This window comes from Notechis scutatus, chromosome 14, assembly GCF_049901735.1.
Source record: "Notechis scutatus isolate UNSWTSFEM ecotype Mainland chromosome 14, rNotScu1.2, whole genome shotgun sequence".
NCBI classification, from domain to species: domain Eukaryota; kingdom Metazoa; phylum Chordata; class Lepidosauria; order Squamata; family Elapidae; genus Notechis; species Notechis scutatus.
In genome coordinates this window covers 9,201,577-9,220,433 of record NC_142022.1, presented here as the reverse complement: position 1 = coordinate 9,220,433, position 18,857 = coordinate 9,201,577, and the positions used below count along the sequence as shown (strand labels likewise).

The window sequence follows — 18,857 nt, the reverse complement described above, 5'->3', positions numbered from 1 at the left end:
TTTTCTTTATGTACGCTAATAACTTATGCATCAGACAAGTTCCTTGTGTGTCCAATCACACTTGGCCAATAAAGAATTCTCTTCTCTTCCCTTTCCTTCCCATCCCATTCTTTTCTATCATTCTATCTCATTGATCTCTATCATATCTATCTGTCTGTCTGTCTATCTATCTATCTACCTATCATATCTATTTATCTATCTATCTATCATCTATCATCTATCTATCTATCTATCATATCTATTTATCTATCTATCTATCTACCATATCTATCTACCATATCTATCTATCTATCTATCTATCTATCTATCTATCTATCTATCTATCTATCTATCTATCTATCTATCTATCATATCTATCTATCAACATGTACTAAAAGCTCATCTACAGAGAGATGAATATGGACATTTTATTATTATTTTTCTCCTGCCTATTACTTTTCTAAGTAACTCAAGATGTCAAGCATACACAATACTCTTCCCTCCTCCTGTTTTCCCATAACAACAACCCTGTAAGATGGGTTGGAATATGAGTGGTCCTACGCTTTCTCTTCAAGGGGACAGGACAGAAGCTCCTATTTGAACAATTAAAGACCCTTCCCAAGGTGTTTCTCCCTCCCTTTTGGCTCCCTTCCCCTCGCGGAATCCAGAAAATGACTTTTCAACACACCGGATTTTCGGAAAAAAACCTGCAAATATTTAATCGTCTTCACAGATTTACAAAAGGCAATTGGTCCCCCAGCATGTGACTGGTTCCTTGTGGGTTTCCACCCATCCAAAGTGCAGAGTCCCAGCAGGCAGAAATATATATATATTTATATACTTTTATTTTTTTAAAGATTTTTCTCCTCCTGCTGTGAGATTCCCAATCTGATTCTTTCCTATGTCTATTTAAAGGCACTGCGGAGCTACAGGGCTTGGTATTTTTTTATTCTATTTTAACAACTTTCAAGATGGGTGGGCTTCCAATTCCCAGAATTCCCCAGCTAGCAAGGCTGGGAGTTGGAAGTTCGCCTATTTTAAAGTTGTAAACATCGGCTGGCAAAATGTCTGGAGAATGCAGGGATTTGGGCAGGGGAAGCTGACATCCCCAGTTATTAACACCCCCTCCCCAATTTTTCAACCTCTCCCTCTTCAGCTCTGGGACTCCCTCCCTCCCCAAACTCTCCTTCCCTCCTCCTGGTGTAGGGTCTCCCGCTTGGGCGGGGGGTTGGACTAGATGACCTATAAGGTCCCTTCCAACTCTGATTATCTGTTATTATTAAAAGGCAGAGTCCCCAAATGGAAAACGACGATGATGAAGAAGAATAAGAAGTCAGGGAAATGGTGTCCAAGTCCTTCCAGGATCCAGCCCGAAACGACTGGGAGTCTGGGGGGGAGGCAGAGGGGCCAAACGGCCCGGGATAGGGATGTTTCCAAACGGGCTGGCTAGCGGTTACAGCAAGGAGCACTTGGAGCTGGTTTTTGGTGTGGCTTTCGGTTCCAGAGGCCTCTTGGGGAGCTGAGCCTGGAAGAAGAAGCAGAAGAAGAAGAAGAGATGGGGAGTTAGGAGCTGGTTGACCACGGATGGTCCAAGAAGGGGAAGGAAGAGGAGGAGGAGGAGAGAGAGGGGAGAAGGAGGAGGCGAAGAAAAAAGGAAGGAGGAGAGACGATGATTATGGAGGAAGGGAAAGAGTGGGAGGAGGAGGAGAAAAAGGAAGAGGAGGACGAGAAAGAAAACGAGGAAGGTTGTGGAAGAGGAGAAAGAATAGAGGAGGAGGATAAAAAGGAGGAAGGATGATGGAAAAGGAGGAGTAAGAGGGGGTGGGAGGAGGAGGAGGAGGAGGAGGAGGAGGAGGAGGGAGGAGAAGAAGAAGAAGAAGAAGAAGAAGAAGAAGAAGAAGAAGAAGAAGAAGAAGAAGAAGAAGAAGAAGAAGAAGAAGAAGAAGAAGAAGAAGAAGAAGAAGAAGAAGAAGAAGAAGAAGAAGAAGAAGAAGAAGAAATAATTCTGTTTTCTTCTTTCTGTTTGGTTTTCAATCTAAGCCCATCCATTTCTGGAATGAGGAGGAGGAGGAGGAGGAAGAGGAAACAGAAACAGAAAGAAAAACAGAAAGAGGAGTGGAAGGAAGAGGAGGGATTTGGTCACATTTTACTGGCGGTTTTCACTCCCCACGGGGCACTCACCGATTTCTTGACCGATTTGAGAAGAATGTCGCGAGCCAAAGTATTGAACGCCTGAAGTTGAGGAGAGAAAAATAAATAAAAATAAACAGACCAGGGGATCCATAATTTTGTTTTCGGCTGTTTACTACTTGGAGAAGCCCCTGCTCGGGCTGGGCCCCCCACCCTCCCCCAGAAGGCAGAAGTCCAGGGTCCCCCACCCCGCCTGCCAAGGCTGCCTCGTCTCCTGCAGCCCCAGGGGCAACGGGCAACGGGACCTGGAAGCCAAATGGGTGTGCTTGTGTGTCTCTGTGTGGCTTTTTTGGGGGGAGGGGGTCCCCGGGCCCAAGCAGACCCCTCACCTCCTCCACGTTCAAGCTGGACTTGGCGCTGGTCTCAAAGAACTTGATCCCGTGTTCCCTGCACAGCTGCCGAGAAAGAAGTCATGAAGCGGGAGAGCCAAAGCCAACAACACCAGTTGCACTCTGCGCATGCACGCATCCCCCCCCCCGTCCCGCGATTCACTGCACCCGGATACCTTCTCGGCTTGGTCCCGGGAGACTTTGCGCTTCATCTCCATGTCACACTTGTTCCCCAGCAGGAGGCGCTCCACGCCGGCTGAGGCATTCTGGGAAAAGGGAAGGGAGAGAGGGAGAGAGGTAGAGAAAAGGAAGGAAGATAAATAAAAAGGAGGGAAGAGACAGGGAGGGAAGGAAGGAAGGGACAAAAAAAAGGAAGCAATAGGGAAGGAAGGGAGGGAGGGATAGAGAAGGAAGGAAGAGATAAAAAAGGAAGGAAGAGATAAAAAGGAAGAGATAGGGAAGGAAGGAAGGAGGGAGAGATAGAGAAGGAAGGAAGAGAAAAAGTAAGGAAGAAATAAAAAGGAAGAGATAGGGAAGGAAGGAAGGCAGGAGGGATAGAGAAGGAAGGAAGATTAAAAAGGAGGAAAGAGATAGGGAAGGAAGGAAGGCGGGAGGGATAGAGAAGGAAGGAAGAGATAAAAAGTAAGGAAGAGATAAAAAAGGAAGAGATAGGGAAGGAAGGAAGGAGGGAGGGATAGAGAAGGAAGGAAGAGAAAAAAGTAAGGAAGAAATAAAAAGGAAGAGATAGGGAAGGAAGGAAGGAGGGAGGGATAGAGAAGGAAGAGATAAAAGTAAGAAGGGATAGAGAAGGAAGAAAGGAGAGATAGAGAAGGAAGAGATAAAGAAGGAAGAGATAGAGAAGAAAGGAAGAGATAAAAAGGAAGGAAGAGATAAAAAGGAAGAGATAGGGAAGGAAGGAAAGGAAGGGAAGAAAGAAGGATGGAGAGAGGGAGGGAGGGAGATAAGGAGGTAAGGAAGGACAGTAGGAAGGAGGAAGGGAAGGGAAGGAAGTAGGGAGGAAAGAAGGAAGAACATTTAAGGCTGGATCCCAGAAATGGACATCCCCCCTCTCTTTGGTGGAAGTGATATTTCCACCCACCATTCCTAAAACAAACCATCAACCTATTTTGGTAAATATTTACTAATTTATTCAATTCCTACAGCCGGCCATCTTGCATACGGGACTGTGGCGTTAAAAGGACTCGCCCCAAAGGAAGGCAAATAACCAAAGAACAGAACACGCAAAATCCTTTAAAAATAAATAAATTTAAAAGCCCTAATAACAAACCATAACCACCACCACCCCTCCCTGTGAAAAAAACAACAACAACCAATGATCCCCTGTAGCCACTAGAGGGCAGACGTCTCTGTCTGTTCAGAGCCTGTTCTGGATTTTGGCCACCAGAGGGCAGTGTTGGCCATCATTTGCCTATTTTTGTCATCCCGGATCTGAATCAAGGATGGATGGAAAACAGGATAGGATGGGGGGAATTCTATGGGGCCAAAGGTCAGAGGGTGTGTGGGGGAGGTCCCACTAGCTACCCCCCCAAAAAAAGGCTGGTCCCCTTTTGAAATCTTCACCCACCCACCCCCAGCACCATTTTGCACCCACCTCTTTGATGCTCTTCATCCAATTTTGAATGTTCTCGAAGGATTTCTCATCCGTGATGTCGTAGACGAGAATAATTCCCTACGACAGAATTGGGGGATCTGTGGGGAGGGGGGGCCACTCTGGGAGAGGGGCCTTCCCCGTTCTTTGGGCCTCCCCTCCCCCCATCCTGCTCCCCGATGAGACCGAAGGGGAAAGAGCCACACTGACACCTTTTTTCTCCCTCCGTCCTCCCCATCCCTTCTTCTTCTTCCTCTCCTGTCGTTCCTCTTACATCCGGTGCCTGTTTCGCCAGGGATATTTTGGACCACAGAGTGGGGGTGGTGGGGGAATTATTTTTAATCAATTTAATAAGAGCAAATCTTATATTTGGGGGGGGGAGCCAGATTGGTCCCCGTCGTGCACCTGGCAAAGCGTGGCAATGCAGAGGAATCCAATTTCGAATAGAATAACAGAGTTGGAAGGGACCTTGGAGGTCTTCTAGTCCAACCCCCTCCTAAGTAAGTAAGTAAGTAGTAATTAGGGAGGGAAGGAAGGAAGGAAGGATGGATGGATGGAAGGAATTGAAGGAAGGAAGGAAGGAAGGAAGGAAGGAAGGAAGGAAGGAAGGAAGGAAGGAAGGAAGGAAGGAAGGAAGGAAGGAGGGAGGGAGGAAGGAAGATAGGAAGGATGGATGGAAGGAATGAAGGAATGGAAGGAAGGAAGGAAGGAAGGAAGGAAGGAAGGAAGGAAGGAAGGAAGGAAGGAAGGATGGATGGAAGGAAGGAAGGATGGAAGGATGGAAGGAAGGAAGGAAGGAAGGAAGGATAGCAGAATAACAAGTTGGAAGGGACCTTGGAGGTCTTCTAGTCCAACCCTCCTAAGTAAGTAAGTAAGTAGTAATTAGGGAGGGAAGGAAGGAAGGAAGGATGGATGGATGGAAGGAAGAAGGAAGGAAGGAAGGAAGGAAGGAAGGGAGGGAGGGAGGAAGGAAGATAGGAAGGATGGATGGAAGGAATGGGAATGGAAGGAAGGAAGGAAGGAAGGAAGGAAGGAAGGATGGAAGGATGGAAGGAAGGAAGGAAGGAAGGATAGCAGAATAACAAGTTGGAAGGGACCTTGGAGGTCTTCTAGTCCAACCCCCTTAAGTAAGGTAAGTAATTAGGAGGAAGGAAGGAAGGAAGGATGGATGGATGGAAGAATGAAGGAAGGAAGGAAGGAAGGAAGGAAGGAAGGAAGGAGGAAGGAAGGAAGGAGGAAGGAAGATAGGAAGGATGGATGGAAGGAATTGAAGGAAGGAAGGATGGATGGAAGGAATTGAAGGAAGGAAGGAAGGAAGGAAGGAAGGAAGGAAGGAAGGAAGGAAGGAAGGAAGGAAGGTGGAAGGAAGGAAGGAAGGATAGCAGAATAACGGAGTTGGAAGGGACCTGGGAGGTCTTCCAGTCCAACCCCCTGCTTAGGCAGGGAATCCTATACCATTTCATTGTCTGAATCGTTTTATTTTAATTGGATCTGGATCTGGTTTTTTTTCCCCCCTTCTGGGGCTTCCCAAAATGTCTCAGGTGCTGCTCATTTGGGGGGGGGTGTCTCCAAGGGGTGGCAGCCCCCTTACCATGGCTCCTCGGTAGTAGGCGGTTGTAATGGTCTTGAACCTCTCCTGGCCAGCCGTGTCCCTGCAAGGAACAATGGGTCTTTTTTTAAAAAAATAAATAAATCATTTCCCCTCGTCGTTAAAAAGAGTGACTTCTCACCGATCCTCGCACTTACGACGGCCACAGAATCCCCCGCGTTCAAAATTGGGGTGCTTGGCCACCGACGCACATTTACGATGAGCCACAACGAGCCAAGCCAGTGGGGGAGAAACCCGATTTGCTTCAAACGACCGGAGGATTCGCTTAAGAGCGGAGGCGGGAAGCTTAAAACGCTCTCATGAAATCGGAGGCGGCTCGCTTTAACGGCCGCCTCGCTCCCCGGTGGAAATTCTGCTCCCGATTCCCATCATCAAGTTGAGGGTTTAGTTGAGTACAATTGGGCCAATTCTGGACGGACGGACGGACGGACGGACGACCACCTCTCCCCATCGTAGCCTTGCCAATACGTTGGACTCTCACCCCCATCATGCACAGCTGACTCCCTAACCCATCTTAAAACCAGCTCCCCATTTTCTGCTGATCTTCTCCAAAATAATAATTTTTCTTCTTCTTTTCCTTCCTTCTTCTTTTTCCCAAACAGTCACAAAGGGTCCTGCTTCCCACCCGCCTGAGGCGTTTAACCCCACCCTTTTTGACTCCCTACTCCATAATCCACCTACCTCCTCCACAATTACACACACACACACACACACACAAAATCCGTTCTAGAAGCACTTACCAAACCTGCAATTTAATCCTTTTACCCTCCACTTCCACAGTCCGGATTTTGAAATCGATGCCTGCAGGGGGAGGGGGGAGGAAAGAAAACCGGAATTTGTCCTTACTCGCCGTTTCCACCAGGTTTACTTCACCAGGTTCCTCTCCCCGTGTTCAATTTGGGGTCTCCAATCCTTTCAGGTGGGTGGGTGGGTGGGGGGGAACGACTCATTTCCCAGCCTATTGATTGAACTCAGACCTTGGAGGGTGCCCAGTCAGAGCTTCTCCATCGTCAAGCTTGGCCCGACTCAGCCCAGATTCTAGTCCTCATGGAGTTTGGATTTATTTTATTTGATTTGCCGCCACCACCAAAAAAAGGAAGGATGTGCTGATTGAAACCAAAATTGGGACATTTCTTTTGATTGTTTCTTCCCTCTTTGGGGAGGAGGGGACTCTATAGTGTTTCGCACCTGGCCCGCCTCTCCTGACCCCGACTGCAACCCCGATAATGGATGAGCTGAACCCCAAAAGACCCAAATTCACACACACACAGAAAAGCTGCAGCTTCCCATCACTCCAATCCTTACAAAGAGCGTTGCAAATCTTGAAATGGGGGACACACACCGCGGATCAGCCCCCAACCTCCCTTTCCAGCAGCTTTCTCCCCCCTTTCCCCCACCCCGATTCCCATCATCCACAGCCCCAAGCCCTGGGATAGCGGACGTGCAGCTTGGGGTGGGAAGAGATGCTAGGGGAGTGGAGAAGAAGAACCCACCCAACGCCCTGGACAGGGGGCTGCTGCCGCTCCCGGCTATCCTGCTCTTATTTGGGTTGGGGGTTGGCGATGGGGAGGGGGTTAAGGGTCAGGGGAGGGTCTCTGCAGAAGCCCCCCCTCCTCCTCCTCACCGATGGTGCTGATGTAGGTGCCGCTGAAGCTGTCCTCGGAGAAGCGGATGATGAGACAAGTCTTGCCCACTCCGCTGTCCCCGATCAGGAGGAGTTTGAAAAGGTGGTCATAAGATTTGGCCATTTTGAGGGGGGACTGGCCGGCCCCTCTCCTCCCTGGGTGTGGGGGGGGGATCTGTGGGGAAGGGGCTCCTGGAAAGAAAGAAAGAAAAGAAAAACAAGGGGACAAAATAAAAGGTGAGGATCCAGCCGGGAAGAAACTTTGGGGAAGGAGGGGCTGAAGTTTTCCCTCTGCCCTCCTCTTCCTCCTCTTCCTCCTCCTCCTCTGACAAGGCCCTCCCTCCCCCCATCCCCAAAATGGGCAGGGAAGCAGCCCCCCCCCCACCCCAAGGCAGGAGGGGTTGACCCCTGACTCATATGGAGAGGAGGAGGAGGAGGAAGCATCGTCCAGCTGTGGCGGCTGCTGCTGGGAATTCATTCATTCCTTTGCCAAGAAGGAGCTGGAGAGCTCCCTGGGGGCGTGAGAAAAAGAGGGCCCCTGAGCATGGGCAGAGTGCCTTCCTCAGGCAGAGGGAGGGAGGGAGGGAGAGGGAAGAGGCAGCCTTGAGCAAAGGATCCATTTTTGTTTTGCAACAAAAAATGCAAAATTCCCAGGAGGAGGTTTTTTTTTCTGTTGCTGTCATCCTCATCCTTGAAATATTGTTGATTAATATTGTTTATTTAAACGATTGTTATTTTATTGGGAACCCTTCTCATGTTTGTTTCGGCTTGGAAAACACTTCACAGGATGTTGTGTTTGAGATAAGCAATAAAAACGAAAGTTGGATGTTGGAGCTTGCTGATTAGATTAGACTTTTTGTTATAGAAATGGATGGCGCATATATTATTATGCAAAAGTTAAAAAAAATGAGGCTGTAATGTCTATTATTTTCCACTGGTCTAAAAAGAGTTAGAAGTTAATGGGCTTTTTTTTGCATTTTTTCCCCTTTTCCGCTACACACTCTCCTTTTTCCTTTTTTCCTCCTCTGGTTTCCTATCGTTTTCATTCTCTTTTCTCTTTTATAATCTGGATAAATTAATTAAAAAAAAATGTCCTTGCAAAATATGGAAATATTTGGCGTCCTGATTAAATCTGGTGTCCATAATGTTCAATGACCGCCGGCGTTTAAAACTACGTCATGCATTTCTTGACAAGGGAACAGTGCACGGTGAGTGTGTGTATGTTTGTTGTGTGCGTTGGGGGAGCACCCAAAGAATAAATTTATTCCATGAGGACTAGAGCCTTAGTAAGCCATCAGAGCAAGGGAAGAGCTGAGCATGAGAACGGGACAGTGTGTATCTGTTGTGTGTGTGTGTGTGTGTGTGTGTGTGTGTGTTGTGTGCATTGTGAGTGTGTGTGTGTGTTTGTTGTGTGTGTTGGGGGACCACCAGAAGAATAAACCTCTTCCATGAGGACTAGAGTCTTGGTAAGCCTTCAGAGCAAGGGAAGAGCCGAGTAAGACAATGGGACATTGTGCCTTGCGTGGGTGTTGTTTGTGTTTGTGTGTGTGTGTGTGTGGGAGGGCAGCAGCAGAAGAATAAATATCTTCCTCAGCCCGGCCTACCCTGCAGGGCTGTGAGGAGGACAAGAAGGAGGGGGGGAGGGGACGCCTTTGTCCTCCGTCTCAAAATGGCGCCCAAGATGGCTCCCTCCCTCTGCCCCGCCCCCCTTTCCTCCTCCTCCTCCTCCTTAGACCTCCCCAAGATGGCGCCCTTTTCGCCCCGCCCACCCTCCGCGGACTTCCGCCCCGTGCGGGGGAAACCCCGCAGCGGATATAGCCCTCCCTCCTTCCGGCCGGCCTCCTTTTCGTCCGCAGCTGCCTCCACGCGAACATGCCGGTGCGTCTCTCTGCGGGCTCGGCCTCCCCGGCGGGCCCCGCTCCCTTCTCCCCTCGCCCGGGGGCACCTTCCGGGGCCGCCTCGAGGGCTTCTCCGGGCCTCCCAAGAGCGGGGAGGGGGAGGCCCACGCTGAGCTGGCCACGCCGCCGAGGCTCAAGATGGCGGCGTGGAGGCGGTTGGGGGGGGGGGCGGGATTGGAGCCTGGGGGAGGAGGAGGAGGGGGCGGGGTCTCATCCCCTCTCTCTATTTTGGTCTCTCTTCTCTCCCCCGCAGCTCGCGAAGGACCTCCTGCACCCCTCCCCCGAGGAAGAGAAGCGGAAGCACAAGAAGAAGCGCCTGGTGCAGAGCCCCAACTCCTACTTCATGGACGTCAAGTGCCCGGGTGAGGGGCGTGGGGGTGGGGTGGGGAGCCATCCAGCCAGGCCCCGCAAACACTTGCACGGGATGGGCGGGGGGAAACAAAACAAAAACAGGATAACAAGAGTTGCGAGGGGCTTCAGAGGTCATCAGTCCGCCCCCTGCTCAGAAGATGGGATAGCTAGAGTTGGAAGGGGCTTCAGAGGGCATCCAGCCGAGCCCTCCTGCTCAAAAGATGGAAGAGGTTGGAAGGGACCTTGAGGGTCATCTAGTCCATCCCCGCCTCGGAAGATGGGATAATAGAGTTGGAAGGGGCTTCAGAGGGCATCCAGCCGAGCCCTCCTGCTCAGAAGATGGAAGAAGAGGTTGGAAGGGACCTTGAGAGTCATCTAGTCCATCCCCCTGCTCGGAAGATGGGATAATAGAGTTGGAAGGGGCTTCAGAGGGCATCCAGCCGAGCCCTCCTGCTCAGAAGATGGAAGAAGAGGTTGGAAGGGACCTTGAGAGTCATCTAGTCCATCCCCCCTGCTCGGAAGATGGGATAATACAGTTGGAAGGGGCTTCAGAGGTCATCCAGCCGAGCCCTCCTGCTCAGAAGATGGGATAACTACAGTTGCAAAGAGGTCGAGGTCATCTAGCCGAGCCCCCTCAGAAGATGGAATAACTAGAGTTGGGAAGGGACCTTGAGGATCATCCAGTTGAGCCCCCTGCTCAAAAGACGGGATAACTTGAGTTGAAAGGGACTCCCGAGGGCATCTAGCCGAGCCCCCTGCTCAGAAGACAAGAGGTTGGAAGGGACCTCGTCCTCCCCCTTGCCCAGCAGACAGAATAACAAGACTTGCAAGGCGTCAAGGAGGTCATCCAGCCGAGCCCCCCCAGCTCAGAAGACGGGGTTTGGAAGAGGCCTTGGAGATTATCTAGTCCACCCTCCGCTTCGAATAACAGGGTGGGAAAGGAATCCCCGAGGTCACCCAGTCCATCCCTTTGCTTAGAAAGACTGAAGAACAGAGTCGGAAGGGGGCCTTGGCAGTCATCTAGTCCAGCCCTGGGACAGATGCTAAATATATGCCTTAATACCCTCCGCAATAAATCTGGTGGCTGGAGCTGCCGGTTGAGATCGTGGGGGTGTCTTTGTGCAGGTGGTCCCAAAGAGCTGAGCGCAACCACCTCAAGAGCTGATGGGCTGCAGAAAAACCACGAAATATATTCCTGTTGCTGCAGCGGGTTGTTTGCAACAGCTGTTGCATCAACAAGGGCAATGCAGGGCAAGGGAGGCATCCAGACTGACCCCTTCCCCGTTTCCCAGGTTGCACGTGAGAATCTGGCCCGGCTGAACTGACCCACACGCTTAACTGGAGCCGTGGGAAATCCTCAGTTGTCAATATGACTCGTGACACGGCCTCTTGCGTGTTGCGGGAGCATGCAGTAGCACCCTGGAGTAGTTCAAACCTATTTTGTTCTCAAAGGTGGTGCAGAGGAAGGAGAGGAAACCTGAGGATTTGTTGGCTGCGACAGCAAAAACACAAAAAAACCAACCCTTCATGTTCTTAACACACTAAATATTTGCTTTGCCTTTTCTGCTCCAGGTTGCTACAAAATCACCACGGTTTTCAGTCACGCCCAGACGGTTGTGTTGTGCGTCGGCTGCTCGACCGTGTTGTGCCAGCCCACTGGTGGAAAGGCAAGGTTGACAGAAGGTAAGCGGGAATCATTCCCTCCCAGGTGTGTCTCTGGTGTCAGAACTGAGGAAAAACATGGAATTGTAGCCAGGCAGCAGGTTGAGAGTTTTAGGGGTGTCGTCTTTCAATCTTTAGGGGATTTTTTTAGGGGGTGGGGAGGGAAGTGTGTGTGTTTCAACAACATTAAATGCAGAGCAATGTTTGAAAGCCGCTTCCTCCCACTGCAAAACTCTGACTCAGCAGGCTGATTTTGTATAGATGGGGTCATAAGAGATGGATCCAAAAACGTTTTCTCCCCAGAAAAAACAAAACAAAGCAAACATGGCAATTATGGTTATAAGTGCAGACAGTAACAGCTCGTTTTTGCATTTTTTGTTTGTTTGTTCTCCTTGCAGGATGCTCTTTCCGGCGAAAGCAACATTAAACAGTGGACATTTTGGCACGGGATGGGTGGGGAACATGGGAACAGTTGACGGCTGCGACCCTCAGTTTCTCTGGGGCAACGATGTCAGAGTATATTATGCAATGGAGTTGGGGGAAATGTGTAGAGTTATTTTTGAGGGCTTGAGTTGCTACCAGCGGCGGCTATGGGATAAGGGTGGAGGAAAAAAAAACCACTCTTCCCCTTGTGGCTCTGGCGCTGTCCTTGTAGCCTTACCCATTTCATTCAATAAAGTTTGGATATAAAGACAATTTTTGGTTTCATTTTTTTTTGCGGGTTGAGTTGTTGTGGTCTCCACCTGCCCCCCGTTTCTCTCTGCGGGATTCAATTTGGCCCTATTGGGAATCTGGGTTAAAAGGGAGGTTTTCACACCTGGGGGTTAATGGTTCTGTACCGTGGTGGAGGCGAGCGGCGTGGCCTCCCCCTGTAAGGACGACACTGGTCACGTTAAAAACAAAAAAGGTTCACGGGTTTTACTCTCGCCTGCCTTCTTCTCGAAAGTCATCTTCGCACGCTCCACAGCCAGGCCTGGGTCCTGTTCCTGAGGCTGGAAGGCTGGTGCTGAGCGCTCAGAGGAGGGTACAGGTAGCCTAGAATAGAGAAAGGGGGAGAGGGGCTTGAGAAATGACCCCCTCCCCCCCAAAAAACCCTCACCCCTTATTTCTCCTCTTCTGCCAAAAGGAAACCGGGTGAGCCAAAACTTGGCAAACCTTTAAGACTTGTGGACTTCAACTCCCAGAAATATGCTGGCTGAGGAATTCTGAAGTCCACTGGTCTTAAAAGTTGCCAAGTTTGGGGACCCCTGGGGTAAGCACTGAATCGGACCCCCTGGCTTCCCGTTGGAAAGGTTTTTTTAGGAAAGCTGAAAGGGGTGAATTTTCAGGACTCGAGGATCCTGCCGCCTGCTGGCTTTTCAAAACACACACACACACCCAAAAAGGAGAATTGGGGTTGCATTCTGGACCAGGCTGGTTGTGGAGACTCACCGTCCTGCGTTGAGGCCGACGGGATGTAGACCACTGGGACGGTCTGGACCCTGTTCAGGAAGGCATTGTAAACTGCGGGGAGAGGAGAGAAAGCGGGTTGGATCCAGGCTTGAACCGGCTTGGGGGGTGGGGAATATAGGTAGTCCTTGACTTACAATGGCTTGGTTAGTGACCGTTGGAAGTTGGAAAAAAAGGGGGGGCTGTTTTTCACACGACCCGTTGAGACCTCTCCGGAGGGTCGTGTTGTGAGCAAAATTCGGGCCATTTGGCAACCGACTCGTATGTATGACGGTTGAAGTGTCCCCCTTTTGCGACCACCTGACAAGCAAAGCCAATCGGGGGAAAAAGGCCGATTTCGCTTCACAACCGCGTGACTGACTGAACAACTGCAGGGATTCACTTAGCAGACATGTCAAGAAAGGCCGCAAAAACGGGGCCAAGCTACTCTTGACAAAATGTCTCACGTAGCGACATACATTTTGGGCTCGATTTGTTGTTGTGAGTTCCCTCTGATTGAACACCAACCCTGGAGGTTTTTAAGAAGTTCGTCTGAAACTCTCTAGGGGCCTCCTCCTGCTTCAGCAGTGGGTTGGGCTAGAAGACCTCCCAGGTCCCTTCCGGCTCTGCAATTCTACAAAACTTGGGCTAGACTTTGAACCTAGCGCCCCCCATCCAGCGGCTTAAGGGGAGCCCGAGTCCGGCTCAAACGTGCTGGGACTCACTGAGGAAGATGACCATGGTGGACGCCAGGACGGCGAAGACGGTGAAGAGGAGGACCTGGTAGGAGCCCACCAGCTGCCGGACGAGGCTGGCCTCGGCGCAGAGATCTAGGCGTGTGAAGGCAAAGACCAAGATGGTTGGGTGGTGGCCTTCTCGGGGCCACCCCCCCCCCCAAGAACCACGCCAGCTCTCTGCCAACCGTCGGTTTTCCCTTCGCGCTCACCAAAGCCGAGAGGTTGCTCCTGCTCCGGCCGCACCAGGACAGCCGCCCGCTGGCCGGTGAGGCTGCAGGAGAGGTTGACGAAGACCGGTGCTGCCCTCCGGTGGAGGGAGGTGAGGTTGACCACACGGACGGCGAAGAGGACAAGCCCGGGCATGTCCGGGAGGAGGAGGGGGCGTCCACTTGGACCACAGGAGACGTGGGATGGGCCTTGGCAGGGCGGGAGGGGAGGGGGAAACAAACAGCTCTTAAGGAAGGGGGGTTTTGGGTGGGGCTAGGGGGAGAAAGTTCCAGAAAATAAACAACCTTTAAAGAGGAGAAGCCCATCAAAACTGGGCCCTTGAAACTTCAGGTCTGTGGACCTCAGAAGGCGACCAATTTAGCTCAGGGTTTCTCAACCTTGTCCACTTTTTAAGATGTAGGAAGTCAGCACCCACCCCTCTCCTAGAAAAAATGAAATATCCTAGGAAATATTTAAAAAGGCAGAAATATTTCCCCTAAAGAGAGAAGTAGAAACTCAGCCTTCCTCCACCATGGCTAATGGGCCATTACTCTGGCCTGGGACAGCCTATTCTACATAACAAAGATTTACTCCAAGTAGAGCTATAATAATAGGAATCGCACAAAAAAGCCCTTTTCGTGACATCATCCTCCAGCAAAGGCTCAACCAAGATCCTGTCCACCATTAAACCATCTTTCCAAACAGCCTCCCATGTTTTTCCAGCGTCTTTCTTCCCCACTTGGAACCGAACCCAGAAAGATAATTCTTCCGACGCTTGGAAGATTCCGGCATCTCACTTTGCGTAGGGTCACCCCTTTGCACCTACAGACTCACACCTGTCTCCTGTCCTCCAGGTCTAGCTGGCTCCTGGAGGTGCACATCCACCTGGAAACCACCTGGCTCTTCCACTGAGACCCATTTAAATTTAGACATTTAAATTTCTTGTGTGTGTGTGTGTGTGTGTGTGTGACTTGGCAACTTTACCTCGATGGCTTCCGTCACCCTCCTGGCCCCCAACACCAAGATTTCACTGGTCGTCTGTGAGCTGCTCAGGACAATCTCGCTCTGGTTGAGGAAGAAGGCGGGCCAAAACGGAACCGTGACCCGGTTTCGGGTTTCTGGGCTTCGCTCGCTGCGGAGAGCGGCGGAGACGTCCACGAAGCCCTCGGCCGTGCTGAGGGCCAGCAGATCCTCCTCGGGGTGGCCTTTCACCGTCACCAGGCAAGCGTAGAGCCCTGGAGGGGGCAGCCGGAAAAGGAAAGAGACGCTTTTCAAACGCGCCTTTCGGAAACGCCTGGATTCCACCAGGCTTGGCCGGAAAGAGACCCCGGAAATGGAGTTTCACGGGGGGTGAGCCTCCTCGGAATCAGGAAGCTGGGCAGCTGGTGGGCTGAAGTCCACAAGTCTTAAAAGTTTGCCAAGTTTGGGGACCCCTGCTCTACGTCCTCAAAAGCTCCCGCCCATCCCTGATCCCTGGAGTTGAAGTCGGCCCCACGTGGAAGGCATCTCCCCCCACACACACACACACCTGGGAAGCAAGGATGAAACTGGGTTCTCTTCCGGCCTACCTTTATCTGGGTAAAATGCCGGCTGGATGTGAAATATTTTGCTGGCTGGAATATCCAGGATGCTGGGGTTGAAATCCAGCTGGCAGATCAGCTGGGATTCTGGAGAAAGCAGGTCGGTGATGGCCTCAATTTGCTCAGAGCCACAAGGACCTAAAACAAGACAAGAGGATGTGTGTGAATTTAGGGGTATCTATCTATCTATCTATCTATCTATCTATCTATCTATCTATCTATCTATCATGTATCTATCTATCTATCATCTATCTATCTATCTATCTATCATGTATCTATCTATCTATCTATCTATCTATCTATCTATCTATCTATCTATCTATCTATCTATCTATCTATCTATCTATCTATCTATCTATCTATCTATCTATCTATCTATCTATCTATCTATCTATGTATCTATCTATCTATCTATCTATCTATCTATCTATCTATCTATCTATCTATCTATCTATCTATCTATCTATCTATCTATCTATCTTACCCCTATCATCCATCTATCTATCTATCTATCATCTAAATCCAGACACAACATGAACCCCCCAATTACTTCATATTTCGCTTCTGTCTTTCCAGGGAAGCCTCAGGAGCCCGGGGAGAGTGAGACACCCCCCCCGCCGTGGTGCAGGAGGCTGACTAGGCCACGCCCACCCATCCACCGGGCAGAGAACTGCTTGCTAACATTTTTTTGGAAGCCCAACCCTGCCGCGTCTTCTACCTTGAAGAGTGGCTGGGCCGCTTGTGGAGATGAAAACCCGGAATTCGGAGGCGTTGGCAGCGTTGGTGAGGAAGTTTTTGGGCCCAAGTTGAAGGCGGAGTCTCGGCGGGCCATGAACGACAACCTGGGGAAGGACAGAGGAGAGAAGAAGACGGGGAAGAAATGTTTTTTTTAAAGAAAATAATACAATGAACTGGTCTCCAGAAGCTTGTTTCCGAACTCAGAAATACTATTAAAATGAGAAAAAACAAAATTTAAGGAGGAAATTTTCAGACGGTGAGAGCAATTATCTCAGTTGCCTTCAGAAGTTTTGTGAGCTTCATCCCTGGAAGCTTTCCAGAGGAAGACGGGACTGCCGCCCGTCAGAAATGAGGTAAAGGTCCCCTGCTTGGGCTGGGGTTGGACTAGATGATCTCCAAGGCCCCTTCCAACTCTGTTAAATCGGCATCTATAAAATGAGGTCTTAATTCATATTACGTTGCAAACACACACACGACGCTTCTACCTCTCGGTACGTTTTCACTTCCCTGGGATTTCGTGGAAGACGGTGGCTTTTCCCGGGTGTTTTGCGAAGGTCGCTCCGCTCACGACGTCCATCTCCAGCACGTCGCCAGGGCTGACCTGCCAAGTGCCAGGTTCTCCTAAAAAGAAAAAGTCCTTTTCTTTTTTTATAAATTTTATCAATTTTCTATTCATTTACATTTCTTAGCGCTTAATAAACACGGCCCCATAAATCCCTTGGGTGGTGGAATCAGGGGCTGAGTGTTTTACTGGCCGGAGGCCTTTCCTTGTTGCCAGTGCGGAGTTACATTTCAAGCAGATAATGTTCTCGTTGTGCCCGGAGAGAGAAAGATCTGCCTCTGTCTAGAACCGAACTCACAGCTCCTGATTGTGAGGCGAGAACTCCACCTTTAGGCCCCCGCACCACTCAAGGACTGCCTCTGTAACGCAACTGGGAGTAAGGAGGCAGGGGTTCTTCTTGGAGAGTGAGGATTGTCTCATCCTTGCTGACGTCCTCTTCTTTCTCCTCTAAGAGGGGATTCAGTCAGGATCACGGCAGTTACTCCGATTAAATCATGAGCCTCGAGCCGCGCTCCCAAAACTAAAGAGGATTTATCTGAAGCTACCATTCTACGTCCGGCACTAACCTGGGCATAGCCAACTCTGAGATAAGTAATTCACTGTCACTCTTGATCCTGCTTTTTCCCCACCCCCACCCCTCTGGGTGTATCGTCCAATGAAAAACGTCCATAGCCAAGAGTCATCAATCATGCTCTCCAATTATGGCAGAAGCTTCAGTCATCTAATCGGTCTTTGAAGAAAATATGAATGGAATGTACTTTCGATTCCACACTGCCGCCTGCTCTTTGAAACTTCCCTTCCCCACTTCTTTCTGTTGTCAACTATAAAACGTGTATACAAAATGTTTTATGAGTTGACAGACACACACACACACCCAGGGGAGACCCCACGGCTGTTCCACTGACCTTCCTGGTTAACTAAGGGTGTGCTGAAGCAGACCACGTCTCCCACGGCCAGCGGGGCGGAGAGATCGGGCCCGATGGCGTGTTCCACGGGGACAGAAATGTAGTCGGCCATGCCCGGGTGTCTCTCATCCCAAACACCCACCAGGGTCACGCCTTGGTTCACAGCTTGGGCGGTGTAGGTGTAATTCTGGTTGCTGGGCCGGATCAGCAAGAGGTCGTCCCTACACACGAAGCAGGGGGGAGAGAAATGAACCACGGGTCAGCTTTGGTGAAGAGCCAGTCTTCCACGCTGCCACATAGCCTGGGAGAGCGGAAGGCGGGATGATTTCAACGAAGCAGCTCTAAGTAGACAAAATAAAATTCTTTTTTTAAACATTGTTTTACCCTAACTGGTTTGGGTAAAGATAATAAAATGATGAATCACGGTTTGTCAGATAAAGTGTATGTGACTTTAAGCTAAAGGAATGTAATTAAGGGTGCAGCTGTAAAAGTACTATATAAGCAGCAAGGCACTCTCTGGCTCTTACTGGCTGGCTTATTGAAGACTGCGTTCTTGCTGGATCGGGAGGAGAAGAAGTGTTGGATTACTTTGAAGATATTTCTCAACGGAGAGAAGATAAGTTTTGGACAGATTTATTATATGTGTACTGACACTGGCTATTCGACACGGACTTTGCAAATAGAGTATCCCGACAAGATTGGACTGATATGATATATGACTACTGGACTGTTTATTATGACTATGCTATAATTCTTAAATGGAATAAACTATATTTTTGATAGCACAAGCGTATCTGTATTTTTACTGCGTGTTAACTAGAAAACTTATCTCACACATTTACCTGTCTTCCTATCTGACTTCGCTGCACGTTCTGTTTAGTTTGTTTTCCTTAACACCCGTTGGGGAATCCAGGCTTAACAAGTTCGAGGTCATTGAGCGTGGCGCAGGGATGAAATAAGGATCTTGCTTTTTGGATGGAATGGGATTGGGTCATGTGATGTGATGGCGGCCAAGCGGGGGATGGATTTGTAGTTTGAGAGGTTGTGGAAAGCCGGAAAAAAACTTTTAAATTTGGGTTTTCACAGAGGTGCCGGTTTACTATCCTAATCAAGGTAACTTTCGAGATACATTGGAGTTACTGATGGGAATGGAGGTTTGCTGCAGCCCAACGTTCCCAGGGGGAGTTTTATACCTGTTCAAGGCCAGGTGCAGCTGGTTGTTCTGGGCGTGGAACCGGACCCCGGCGCTGTCGAAGAACCGGACGGTCAGCGTCAAAGCCATGCCCAAGGGAAACGCCGGCAGAGGTGCCCGGGTGGCAGTGTAGAGTTTTGGGGTGCTGCTGAACTCCAGGTAAGAGACTGGGGCCACCTGGGTAGAAAACGGGGGGGCAGGAGGGGGTCCTCTCAGCTCCCTGTGGGACGAGGCAGGGCTCTTCCGTAGACCTCCCA

At 50.1% G+C, this 18,857-nt stretch overlaps 3 protein-coding genes across 3 annotated transcripts in view; 1 reads left to right on the top strand and 2 right to left on the bottom strand.

Moving 5' to 3' along the window:
• Positions 1-671: 671 nt before the first annotated feature.
• RAB13 (RAB13, member RAS oncogene family) lies at positions 672-7,753 on the bottom strand. Its single transcript, XM_087943129.1, has 8 exons — positions 7,341-7,753; positions 6,457-6,517; positions 5,699-5,759; positions 4,111-4,188; positions 2,675-2,764; positions 2,499-2,564; positions 2,161-2,211; positions 672-1,504 (listed from the first exon to the last, which is right to left on the bottom strand). The coding sequence occupies exons 1-8, from the start codon at positions 7,462-7,464 to the stop codon at positions 1,433-1,435; spliced, it is 603 nt and encodes a 200-aa protein (XP_087799255.1). The 5' UTR covers positions 7,465-7,753; the 3' UTR covers positions 672-1,432.
• Positions 7,754-9,182: 1,429 nt separating this feature from the next.
• Positions 9,183-11,947, top strand: RPS27 (ribosomal protein S27). The gene is made up of 4 exons (XM_026689412.2): positions 9,183-9,218; positions 9,492-9,600; positions 11,162-11,272; positions 11,650-11,947. Exons 1-4 carry the CDS (start codon positions 9,213-9,215, stop codon positions 11,676-11,678), a joined length of 255 nt encoding a protein of 84 aa, XP_026545197.1. The 5' UTR covers positions 9,183-9,212; the 3' UTR covers positions 11,679-11,947.
• Positions 11,948-12,154: 207 nt separating this feature from the next.
• The window catches only part of NUP210L (nucleoporin 210 like), a 28,630-nt gene continuing 21,927 nt past the window's right edge, over positions 12,155-18,857 (bottom strand). The window contains 11 exon segments of the mRNA XM_087943127.1: positions 12,155-12,286; positions 12,683-12,754; positions 13,405-13,509; positions 13,626-13,832; positions 14,595-14,858; positions 15,192-15,341; positions 15,922-16,045; positions 16,427-16,446; positions 16,449-16,562; positions 17,409-17,629; positions 18,602-18,777. Of these exon segments, the coding sequence (XP_087799253.1) occupies positions 12,198-12,286; positions 12,683-12,754; positions 13,405-13,509; positions 13,626-13,832; positions 14,595-14,858; positions 15,192-15,341; positions 15,922-16,045; positions 16,427-16,446; positions 16,449-16,562; positions 17,409-17,629; positions 18,602-18,777 (1,542 nt within the window). The 3' untranslated portion in view covers positions 12,155-12,197.